Here is a 12,635-nt window from a genome sequence, read left to right on the forward strand (position 1 = left end):
AACTTCATCTAAAGAAGGCTCCACAGACAACTTCTCCAGGGCAGGATGCTGTGGGAGTGAGTCAATGATTTCATTGGACATAGTGGATTGACGGCTCAGGACACTGTCAAAGTACTCTGCCCAGTGAGAGAGAATATCGTTTTTGTGAGCAGCTGCTTATCATCTGCGATAAGGACAGGGGCTGTGCCACTGGATAGTGGGCCATACACAACATGGAGACATACATAGAATCATACTTGTCAGCCACTTCTTGTAGTTCTGCAGCCTTCTGCTCCCACCAATGATTTGTCAATATCCTTAATTGGGTTTGTCATGTATGTTTGATCTGGTGATGTACCGGGACATTTTAGCAACCAGTCAGTGTCCAGACACTGCCAATTAGTGGGATGGACTATCAGTGATTCTTCTTGTTGCATTTAGCCATTTATTAGGCCTTTGCAGGAACTTAGTATAACTAAGGCAAGCCAAGAGTGGGGGTGGGGTACAGCTATGACATGAAGTGGGCTTGACTCTACACCCCTCTGATATGCAGGGGTATGCATCTGTGAAAAATAGGAAGTCTGGCTATATTTCAGGACTGTTGTTATGGAGAAATATGGCTCCCAGATTAACTGCTTGGAAATTGCTTGATTAACAGTTATTCTTTTAGTGACATGTTTTTGTAACACTTGCTTTTGGCCCAGTGACTGATTTTGTTTGGTCAGCAATGTAACCTTTTTTTTGATTGATAGGTCTCTGTAACTTTTTGAGCATAAGAAGGGAATTGTGGGTCTGGGTCAAGTGAGTCGCTTTGTGAATACATTGAGATCTCCAGCCACAGAGAGAAGACTAGTGTCTGGAAATCTGCAGCTGAATCACCTGAATACTGCTCCAAACTCCTAGGGGGTAATTGTCAGTTTGGGGTGCTCTATAACCTATTGTGTTTGTATGTGCTTGAGACTAAACAAAGCAGTGACTTCAAGTAAAGGCATTCTAGCCAGAGTGCTGGCTTTAAGTGAAAACACATAGTTTTGATTTGTTTTTGTCAGTCATACAGCAGGCAGAAGCACTGCATCTCCCTTGGTCTGTCCTGATACTGCCTCACGGAGAGTAAAGTTACCTAGAGCCTTGGGTTCGGGGAGGCTGTCTGCTTCCCAGCTGCCTTGTGTGGAGTTAGGCAGCTTGGAGCATGCCTACTAATCAGATCCAGGGCCACAAGGAAGTGAGGCAGGGCAATGCCCATTTGTCCCAGTTGGAGAGTTGTGCTGGTGCTTCAGCGTGAGATTAGGCCTCTGGTGCCTGGACTGAGGTGGTGGTACATGTGCTCAGAGGCACCAAGGGAACTTTTAGAGCAAAAACTTAGGTGCCAAGTGGTTGGCTGGCAGCTGAGGGGGGATTTTGTGGCTCACAGAGGTGACTAAAATGGGATTTAGGTGCTCAGGTCCCTTTGTGGATCTGGCTTTGTGTCCCTATAATGTGGACTGAACATTCTTAGGCTCCTCTGATTTCGGTGCTGTGGGCCTGTGGCATGTACTGAGCACATCCATTCTTAGTTCTCTCCCCAGCTCAGCACCGCATGCTTGCTGCATCAGCAAGGTCTGTACTGCCACCTAAAACTCTGCTGGCATGCCCTGGGTAGTTTGCCCCATTGTAAAAACAAGTCAGAGGTAAGGGGAGAATCTAGTCATCCAAGATCCCTAAAATTGTACCCTGGATGTTATTCTGGGTCCTCACCTTGCATGCCAGCTTTCAAGCCAGTCTGGCTCTGCATTTGCATTTTAGAACATTTTAAAATTAAACCCAGCTCATTTGCTGGAAAAGGAAGGCAGCTGAATCTCAGGAACCCATGACCAAATGGTACCCAAGGCCTTTTCCTACCAAATTTCCATGCCAATCTGACTTGTCTATGAACTTTAGAGCACTTTGAAAGTTTACCTTTGAACAGAAATGCTACCACAGCCTTCGAGTGTCTCTTGTGCCTGTTGGCATTCCAGGTTTTGCTCACAGCAGCATCACTTTGTAGAACCAAAGTGAAAATGTAACAGAGTTTGTATGATTGGGTTTTGGAGCTGTGTGTTGGTCAGTTCAGGTGAAGGCTAGTGAGATGTGTTCTATGTGAATACTGCTCATTTCCCCCCCAGCTTTGTGCAAAAATCTTTCTTTCCCATCCCAAGAACAAGCGTGAAATATCAGTGGTGGTGTGTCAGTAACCTAACTGCATGCTGTCATTTATAAGCCTGCTCCCATTACCTACAGTGTGAGCACTTTTGAGAGCACAGAGCAGAAACACTCAGACATGGTCACATGTGAAAGATGATACACCAGTGTAGAAGGTAGTTATGTCTCTGCCTGTAGATGGCTTTACAAAGTAGCACCATGCCTTTGAATTCTTGGCATGGACAGCACTGACCTAACCAGGCAGTTAATGAAGAACACAGTAGTTGCTGAATTAAGCAGTCCTTGCTCAGTGTCACTAGAGAGATTTGAAGGTAGGTAACTGCAGCCCAACCTAACTGCAGCTTTTCCAGAGTCAGCAGCCTATGTCTCACTGGTTTCTTGCTTGTTTCTTACCAGAGCACATCTCTGGATAATATGCGCTACATGTTGTTTGCTAAGAAGAACGAAACAAGGGAGAAACTGCCTCCAACAATGGCCTCCTTCAGGCAGCATCTGAAATGTGCAAACTATCAGCCCTACATATGGAATCATGCAACAGTTCAGTATCTTCAAACATCCCCTGTCAACAACAGATGGGTGATAGCATGGGACATCTTTTTCCTAAAATGATGGCGCTGCCACCTGCTCCAGAAACCATCCTCACCTTTGTGCATTGTGGCAGTGAGAGTATCTGTGCAACAAGGAGATGCAAATGCCACAAGGAAGATACAGTGTTATGCGATGCATGCAGCTGTGACAGTGATGAGTGTAGCAAAAGAGTATCAAACACATCAGAAAGGTTCTGAGGGGAGAATAGAAGTGTTTCAACTATCTCCAAATTACGGAGACTATTTTATGAGTAAATATAGCTCAAAGGGGTGTTGATTAGACATTCAGTAGCTTATAGTTATATGGAGAGGTTACATAAGAGTATATGCTTATACTTCATTAGTCACATGATATATTCATACAAGACAGTCTACAGCCGTTCTACTAAGAATCATTACTGTTATATAAGTAGTTTACATAGATTGTCATTGTCCTCAGTGATGGTAAGAAGATAATTACATTTGTACTAAGTTTGCTTTAGACTTACATCTCCAGCCAAGCAGATAACATCAAAAATATATGTTTTGTAATAAGAGGGTAGGGGTCTTATTATTTGCATAACGTCATAAAAATAGCAGACAGAAAAACTCTTCTCAGCTCAGTCCATTCTACAAATGATGACAAATGTTTTGATGTATTACATGGTACAAACAAGCTCAGACTATCATGTGATTACAGATTTTTGCTTTAACTGAAGGCAAAGTAGTACAGCAAAATGCATAAAATATATCACGTGGGCTAAATATTTCCCCAAACAGGACTACCTTGAGCATATAATTACATTATGAATTGTATTTAGAAGGTTTCTGCCAATTTTGGCCAAAATGAGACTGTTTCTATGAGTTATGGCCCTTTCTGTGAGTTTGATTTCTTTGGATTAGATGCCTGGTAACATTTAAACATTTTGTGATACAGAAAAGCTGCACCACTTCCAGCATCTACACCCATTATATGTGCCTAACATGTAGCAATGACATTTTCCTAGCTGATGGGTTACGTAGGGTCTGAGCTGATAGACTACAGGCTCTGGAAAGTAGAGGACCAATAGTGAGATTCTTGGCTAAGCCTGTAATGATTGTAAAATTCCTGGAGAAAACAATGGTGAATTTCTAGTAGGCATGAGTTAAGCTATGGTCTACCAAGGGCCGAACTCCTGTAACTCCATTGACATCAATGAATTGACACCCACAATGAATTTGGCCTGTGCAGTTACAGCCCAATCCAAACCCCAGTGAGTCAATGGATGGCTTTCCCTTGACTTTAATGGGGGTAGGATCAACTGCTTAAATAGCTCATACATGGGATCCTGTAGCCTATTCATAAAGAGCAAATGTGGAGATTGCCAATTCTGAAGATAGCTCCCGTGGTCAATAGTGGGAACTCAGCCAGAGTGCTGCATGGTACAGAGGGTTGTGGAGCAGGCAGTCCGCATATTCCTGCTTCTCCATTGCTAAGCCAAAGTTATCCTCCCTTCCACCTTGCTGAGGTTGCACAAGATATAAGTGGGGGTAGATTTTAATCAAATATTTTTTCCTATTGTGCTTGCATTAGCATCTGGAATATGATTTAGCAGATTTTTCAAACACCACTGAAAGTAACATAGGCTCTCTAATGTAGGCTGACTCTGGCTTTAATGCATTTGGGATTATTTTTATAAAATACAACAGGGCTACAGAGAGAATACATTACTTTTGACATCCTGAGGCTCAGCATCCCACGGGCAGAGCCCCCTCCTGGGTAAATCCAGTTGTGGAAACCGGCTTTTGGAACGTATTTTACTGCAACAGTGCTTTTTCCTGCCCTGCTGAATGCCCTGTTTGTTGCCATTTATTCCTTCGGATGCTTAGAATGCAATTGATCTCTACCTCTATTAAAACCAACATTAAACTCCCCACCCTGCCCTGCTTCTTTTTATGGGGTGGGGGTGGCATTGCAGAGATTGTGAGAGCATTCAACTAGCCCTGTCCAATGATGATGGTCTCTCCAGTGTCAGAGAAGATCTCACAGGCCTGATGCTGTTATCAACAATCCAGGTGAAAGAAAATGAGTGTGGGGAGGGGAAGAAAATACAAGATGCACATCATACTGCAGACTCCAAATAGAGTTAAGAGCCTCGAAATGGAATCAGAAGAGCTAGAGGTGGTGAAGACCTATTAGATCTCTAAACGCTATCTCCTGCTAGTGGTACCCCATCTCCACATATATAAGAACATAAGAGCAGCTGTACTGGGTCAGACCAAAGGTCCATCTAGCCCAGTATCCTGTCTTCTGACAGTGGCCAATGCCAGGTGCCCCAGAGAGAATGAACAGAACAGGAAACCATCAAGTGATCCCATCCCCTGTCCCCCATTCCCAGCTTCTGGCAAACAGAGGCTAGGGACACCATCCCTGTATAGTGGAGACATCATGGGACAATAAATGGAGATTACTCTTGATCCTAACCAAAGAGTCAAAATATGCTTTATATCCACTTAAAGAGCCAGCCAGAGATGGTGAGCAAACCTAGACAATGAGCAGGGTCCTCCCCTCTCCGCTTGCCTTGCACTCATGTGTGCAGACACCTGCATGCATGTGAACCTCAGACCTTTACCAGAGCCCACTGTCAGACTGACACCCCACTGGATAAAAAGCAGTAGCTCTACCAAGTGCACCAAAGAGGTCTTCCCCCCGATATCACTGTGCTGTCGTGAAGTTGCTGTTAGATACACAACTCACCCATGTGGCAGGAGAGCCATGGCTGGCGGAGTGGTGCAACAGGTGCAGCCTGCTAACGTGATCTAACACTTCTCTGTGTGTGTGTCTGTCTGTCATTGTCACCGGTTAGGTGGATAACAAGTGCCAGGTTTCTCTCAGGCTAATGTGCAGAGACCCATGATGCACTGCAGATTCTCCGCTAGCCAGAACTGCAGTCCCAGCTCTCTCTTGCTCTCAGGCCTGTGTCAAGGATGGAACATTACAAATGAGGTGACCTAGCATCTAGGATGCTGGGTAACATTTTCAAAAGTATCTAAGTCCCAGAGCCTCAAAGGTACTTAGGCATGCATTGAAATCTGTGGAAATTAGGTGCCTAAATACTGTTGACGATCTGCTCCCACATGCCCCAGCAGTCTAAGTCCTACAAATTTTCACTAGCCCTGTTGAGCCACTTAGACATTTTGGAAAATGGCCCTTGCCAGCTAGCTGCACACACCTCTGCTGAGACAACAAGCGCCGGTGGCACAGTACAGTTTGCCTTACCTAGAGAAGTCCTGGCTGGTGTGGAGTCTCTCTTGATCCAGAAGGAAACCCAGGATAAAACTACAGTCAGGATGCAGGGGATATAGGTCTGAATGGCAAAATAGCCCATCCGCCTGCTCAGATCAAAGGAAACCGTCATGACCATATAGTCCCCTAGGAAAAGGACACAAAGAGGCAGACAAGTCAGCATAGTAGGAGGTGGAGATGGTTAATCACCCTTTTATTCCTATTGTCTGTCACACTTAGCCCCCAGGACCATACTGTCTGAGTCCGTCACAAGCTTTAATGTATTTAGCTACACAAGACCCTGGTGAGGTAGAAAACCACTACCCCCCACAGGGCAACTGGAGGCACAAAATGACTTGCCCAAGGACATGCACAAAGTCTGTAGCAAAGCAGGGAGTAGAACCCAATTTTGCCTGGGTCACAGGCTAAAGCCCTAACCACTGGGCCATGCTTCATCACTACCCTTTGGGGAACAAACTCCCCTTCCTTAGAAACATCATTTCCTTTTTCTTGCTACATGACATTGAGCTTGGAGGCCCATGAGGCCTTTGAATTCCTGTGGCAAGTCTGTGGCTTGCCTCTGTAGCTGACCATTTGAACATGAACGAACAGAGGGCCTGAAGGTGCCAATGGCTGCTCTGCGAAATAGCCAGACCCTCAAAGCCTGATGCTGATTCATGGCATTTGAGGCACAACTCACTCTCTCACCACCACGGCCAGCTATGACATCTACATGCAAAATTTCTACCTTAACATAAAAGAGGCTGAGAGGATCCCTGCACCTCCATTTACTCGCCTCTCCTCCTTTGCTTTGACACTGCACCCTTGTATGCGCATGTGCATCCAAACACAGCCTTAGGCACTCACCGTAGTGCAGTTTAGGAAGCAAGGAGAAGCTACACCTAGGCAGGACTGCAGTGACAATGGGAGCGGTGGGATCCATTCAACATCTCTTTGCCATTAGAAGCTTGGCTTATAACTCAGTTAGCCTGCCATTTTACTCCTTAGTCAATATTGCTTACTGACAGATACTAGCCCCTTCTGTCACACGTGGCCCTCCATAAAGCAGCAACTGATTTGCAGACATTTTTACATACTGGTCCACCCACCAGCACACTGATCACCGATTCCTAGCTCTGCTGATGAAGAGTTTCTTCTTCAAATCTCTCCTGAAAATCCTCTTCTCCCAGGGAGCCTGCCCAGCAGCCAGGTCCATGTCTTCTCCTTCCTAAGCTTTGGCCCCGTGTCTCTGTGTGGGGCAGAGGAGGTTTTAGGGGGTGATGGGAAGAGCCAGCCCCTCTCAATGAGGGACAGAGGAGGCGGTGGCGGTAAGGGGGGCAAAGTCAGCCCCTTCCAGTAAGGGGCAGGAGGAGCAAGAGGGGCAGAGCCAGTGCCTCCCAGCACAGGGCAGAGAGAGGCTCTGGAGGTGAGAGGAGTAAGATGGGACTCAAGGCATTTGAGCCGAGGAGGATGGTGGCTAAGAACAAAAAAGAGCTGCCATACTGCGTCAGCCAATGGCCCATCTAGTCCAGTAGCCTGTTTCCGACAGTGTGCAGTACCAGAGCATCAAGGGGCGGGCGCAGAGAGATCCACCGCATCGTCCCCTCCCAACTTCAGGCAGTGAGAGCATTGCTCCGAGTATGGAGCTGCATCCCTGCCCATCCTGGCTAATAGCCACTGATGGCCTATCATATCATGGACTTGTCTAGTTGTTTTTTGAACCCAGTTATACCTTTGGCCTTCACAAGACCTCCTGGCAAGAGGGTACAACCCGTGTAATTTAGGGCTTGGTTTCCTCTGATGTGATTTACCAGCTGGCCAGCATCCTTCTTGCTATTTCTGTAGCCAGCAGCCTGTCTGCTGCAATTCTCAGATCCATCCCACACGTGTCTATCAGTGCCATTATGGGATATGCACAGTCCACTGCTGGCAGCTGGCATGGAGCTGGTCTGACTGATCTGTGCATGCAGCACCTGCCTGGGGGCCCCGGGCTCTGTTCTCATTGGATGGGCTGCTACAGCCTTTGTCTGTCTGTCTCTACCTCTCAGCCTCTCTCCTGCTTTAATCCCTTTGCCCTCACTGCCAAGCTGCTAACTTTGGCATCTGAGCTTTTTAAACCAAGAGGTGTTGGCATAAATCTGCACTTTTTGATGGTTTAATATATGTGCATGGCTCCCCAGCCAGCTGCTTTCGCCAGGAAAGGAGATGGGAAAAGCAGTTTGTTTTGATTGGTCCGTTTCCCTTACCATGGTGCAGAGTCAGCTCACTCAGGGCACCGGTTTCACATCTGTAAGGATGGGAGATGTGGCAGTGCCCTGTCCATATTTCCCTGTGACGGATTCTGCTTCCCCAAAGGGATGATCCTAGAGAAACCCTTCGCTCCTGGTGGGAGAAGGCAATTCTCTCTCCATGCGCTCTTCAATCCTAGCTCTCATGGGTGCCATCCTGGAGTTTGAAGTGCTCCATTTCCAGTGCTCCCTCCTAGAGCAAACCAGTGTGTTTGCTCCCCATGCTTATACAGACTTGGGTTTTCTCCATACGGCTGCACCTCTCTTCTTAGGGTCCAAGCCTGAGGGCTTGCTGTCTTGTGTGGATCAACCCCACTCCCACTGCTCCCTTTTGCAGGACTGTTTTCCTTTCATCAGCAAGGCCCTGCCCTCTTCTGGTGCAAGGGCAGGAGGATTTGATCTCCATGTTGTCCCTCTCCCAGGCTTCCCCTCCCGTCACATCACACCAGCAATCCTACAGCAATCGTGTGCTACCAACACAGCGCATACTGGGGAGTCAGCTGAGTCCCTCCCTATCACTTCACATCTCCCCTCTTCTTCAGGAGGGCAGGCACTCCTCAGAGGTGATGCTCCCCTGGGTTCTCCTGAATGCAAGGCCTCTGCTGCTACCTTCTGCTGCACAGCTGTGGAATTTACATCTCCTTCACTGAAAGCTCCCCTGATTTACAAGTTCACCCTGCTCCTCCTCTACTGCCTACTCCACAAGTCCCACTCTGGCAGCATTTTCTTCACACAGCTAATATTTGCCTGTCATGGATGCACCCCTCTCCGCTTGACCTTTTCTATGTGCACTTGTGTCTCTAACCAGGCAGGCGTCTCAACTACTGCCCTGATCCCTCCAGGTACAAGCCTTCTCCAGTGTCGGAGAGGAGCCAGTGATAGTGCTGAAACCTGCTGCTCCTAGGGCAATGGAGACAAGTGTTGACGATAAAAGAGTTCACACTCCTGAAGCCGAATAGGGGCATCCCAGCTTGGTAGAGCTAGAGACTGGGGGTGACAGAGGATTTCAGGTTCCCTGGTGAGCTAAGTGAAGCTGATGATTGGTGGTGGGGCAGGGTTCTCTGATGATATCAGGAAAGCCCCTGATGATGGGGAAGGGCTGGGGGCTGAAGATTCTCCATTCCCTGGTGATATTGGCATTGCAAAGCTGGTTTACATTCATGCAGGTTTCTGCAGTGAGAGGCTGCAGCACATGGGAACACGGGCTGTCGTGTATCAGGCCCAGCTCTGCTAGCCAAAGGGTCGTGTTGCTACCGAGCTTGCCAGAGTGGAATTATAAGTTTTCACTCTCCTCCTGTCATTCTCCAGTGTCCTGTTGTCCTTCCCGAGACATTAATTTACAAATCTTTGCACTTCAGCAGCATCTTTCAAGGGAGGCTCTCATAGCACAATGCAAATATTAGTTCATTTACCCTCACACCTATTCTCACCCTCAGTTTAAAGAGAGTGGAACAGAAGGCTTCAATGACTTGCCCAAAATCACACAGCAAATTCATAGCAGGGCAAGGAGTAAAATCAAGGCGTCCTGACATCTTTCCACTTACTCCTGCTGTTAGACACCACTGCTGTCTTCACCTCCAAGGGTTTGCTTAGCTCCATTACCATCATACAACACAACTCATGTGCATTCAGGACAACTAACATGTGGCAGGATGGCCGTTAGATGGAACCTGAGTTCAGACTGAGTATGTTCCCCAGCTGCAGCCACAACTAACAGCAACTTCTGCATAAATTTCCATCAGCTGGCCTGTCCTGGAGATGTGCTAGCAGCATATAACAGCTATGGCTTCATCCACAACATTTATACCCAGGAGCTGTCCTGAGACAAGGCCCTACTTTTCATTTACTCCTCCACTTCTCAGCTATTGACTCCCATTCCGCCTGGCCCTCATGCTGTCCCCAGCCACACTCTTTATCCCCATTCCCCTTCCTACCCAACCCTTGCTGTCTCTAGCTAGGTTCTTTCTCTGCCCTGCTCCAGCCTCAGGCTGTAGGTGGCTATCCTGTGCCTCTGTCCTACCCCATGCTGTGCCTAGCTACATGCTGTGTCTGCTGCTCTTCTCCATGGGCTATAGCAAGCATATCTCCCTACAGGTTGCCTGTAGCTGGACCCTTCTTTTAATGAGTCTATCTTTGGCTTTATGGCTTCCTGCTGTAACCCTCCCCATCTGATGCGTCCCACCAATCCCCTAACCACTCTGCCCTCTACTACTCTGTGCACATGCTCTTTGAAACTGGGGAGAGCCCCCTTGTAACACAGCAGTGTTTCTATGGGCCAGGATGCCTTACCAGCTCCTGTCCTGAGAACTTCTGACGTGTTCCTCAGGCCTGTGAAGTCAAACTGATAAAGTCTCCATGTGCGCTGGTCTGAGACCTCAATGGAGTAACGCCTCCAGCGGTAGATAATCTCCTCTCGTGGGTAGCCATCTGGGGATGGGATAAGGCAACAAGAACAATGGGTGAATTGCCATGACACCTTGTGCAGAAATAAAAACCTTGCATGTCTCTTTGGTACCATCTGCTCTGGAGACAATTTGGACTGCTGTGATATATTATTGTTGCTATTTCGTATTTCTAGTGTGGTTGTGCCTAAAGGCCCTGCTCATGATTGGGACCCTTTTGTTCTAGGCACTTTGCAAACACACAAGAAGATCTGAGCTGGGATTCTCGTTGACTCAAAGGCCATTATGTTTAATGAGTCTGACCTCCCTGCATAAAGCAGGGCCTAGTTTCCAAGGAGAGTTGGGCACCTAACTCTTAGGCACCTTTCAAAACCCAGCTATGGTCCCCAAAGAACTTACAGCGTAAAGAGGCAAGGCAGGCAAGCAGTAATACCCAGATGACAGAGAAGCACCGGCTTGGATCCCGAGCCAGTGTAAATCAGTGTTGCTCCACAGAAATCAAGATAGCTAGGTTGCTTTACTGCTACTGAGGATCAAAGAGCCCATTAAAATGTCCAAAGATCCCTGTCTTTTGTAGTTCCAGTCCTTTAACACTGCCTCCTCCCTATCCCTTGATCAGGTATCTGAGCCAACACTCCTGTAGGGTGGCCAGGGTGGATTGAGATCACCTGGTTTTAGCCCTTCCCATGACTACGATTGTTTCTATTTTAACACTCGGGCGTTGGCTCACTCTTCTCAGCTGTGGTTATTTCAGACCCCCATCAACTCCTAACTGTACATTGCAAGCTTCTACTGAGCCATTATGACAGCTTTGTCTCTCTCCCTGCCTATGTCTGAGAGATCTAGCCCTGTAGACCTACACGTCCCTGCAGGCTGACGTGGCAAGAGACTACCATTCCCTGTAAGAGGAGACTGTGGAGCAGGTACCTCACTAGAACAGTGGGTTCCCTCTCTGTGTCGTAAATTGGCTCAGTTTAGTCTGCATCCCAATAGGCCAAAAGGAGTAAAGGTCCAAATCCAGCACTAAGGGGTGGGATCCAAGTCCTGACTCTAGTGGAGTTACACGGTGTGGGAGCCCACAATTGGGAGAACAGTGGGTTTGCTGGTCAGGATTGCGGTGCACTGATGCTGCTGCATGGGAGATCATGGCTATGGCATAGCACAGGGGGCTGCAGAATCGGAATGAAAAATTTAGTTCAGGGAGGCAGTGTGGCCTAGGGGATACGGCACAGAACTACAACTCAGGAGACCTGCATTCAATTCCTAGTGCTGCCATCACTTTAGTGGGTAACTGTAGGTGAGTCAGTTTCCCTCTCTGTGCCTCCGTTTCCCCATCTGTAAAATGGGGATAATATTACTGCCTTCTTCTGTAAAGCACTTTGAGCTCTGTGGCTGAAAACAGATAAGTACTAGAAGTGGCTTAGAAGCTATAGGTAGGGTGACCAGATGTCCCGATTTTATAGGAACAGTCCCAATTTTTGGGTCTCTCTCTTATATAGGCTCCTATTACCCCCCACCCCTGTCCCAATTTTTCACACTTGCTGTCTGGTCACCCTAGCTATAGGTCAGGGGTGGGGGTGGCCCCTGGATTGGAATAATGGGGTGCTGCAGATCAGGGTCGAGATGCACAGGAAGGACTGGGAGCACCAGCAGGTGTGTCAGGTCTGGACTGAGATGTTTGAAGAACTGGTGTGAAGGGACAGGCAGGGACTAGCAGGGTTAAGGTTCACCAGCAGAGCTAAGCTGGTCTAAGATGGGAAGGAAGGGGATGGGGGCATGCCAGCAATTGGGTGCAATGGCTGCACTGCCTGAGACACACTCGCTCAGGGCTCTAGGCCAGAGGAATTATCCATCACTTTCATTCACACTTAAATTCAGTTAAGAAAGTAACTGCCACTCAAACCCTTGGGAGATGTGCTGAGAAGCTGCATACTGGGCGGGAGGGCCCGGGGCTCCT

General features: G+C 47.7%; 1 protein-coding gene across 3 annotated transcripts in view; it reads right to left on the minus strand.

Annotated features, from left to right (window-relative positions):
- LOC127056478 (gamma-aminobutyric acid receptor subunit gamma-4) overlaps positions 1 to 12,635 on the minus strand; it is a 128,213-nt gene that overhangs the window by 12,492 nt on the left and 103,086 nt on the right. For all 3 annotated transcript variants that reach the window (XM_050964361.1, XM_050964362.1, XM_050964360.1), the window contains exons 6-7: positions 10,566 to 10,703; positions 5,983 to 6,135 (exon numbers count right to left, since the gene is read on the minus strand). In XM_050964361.1, the coding sequence (XP_050820318.1) occupies positions 5,983 to 6,135; positions 10,566 to 10,703 (291 nt within the window). The remainder of the gene's footprint in view (positions 1 to 5,982; positions 6,136 to 10,565; positions 10,704 to 12,635) is intronic.

The sequence above is a fragment of the Gopherus flavomarginatus genome, chromosome 8, assembly GCF_025201925.1.
Source record: "Gopherus flavomarginatus isolate rGopFla2 chromosome 8, rGopFla2.mat.asm, whole genome shotgun sequence".
Classification (NCBI taxonomy): domain Eukaryota; kingdom Metazoa; phylum Chordata; order Testudines; family Testudinidae; genus Gopherus; species Gopherus flavomarginatus.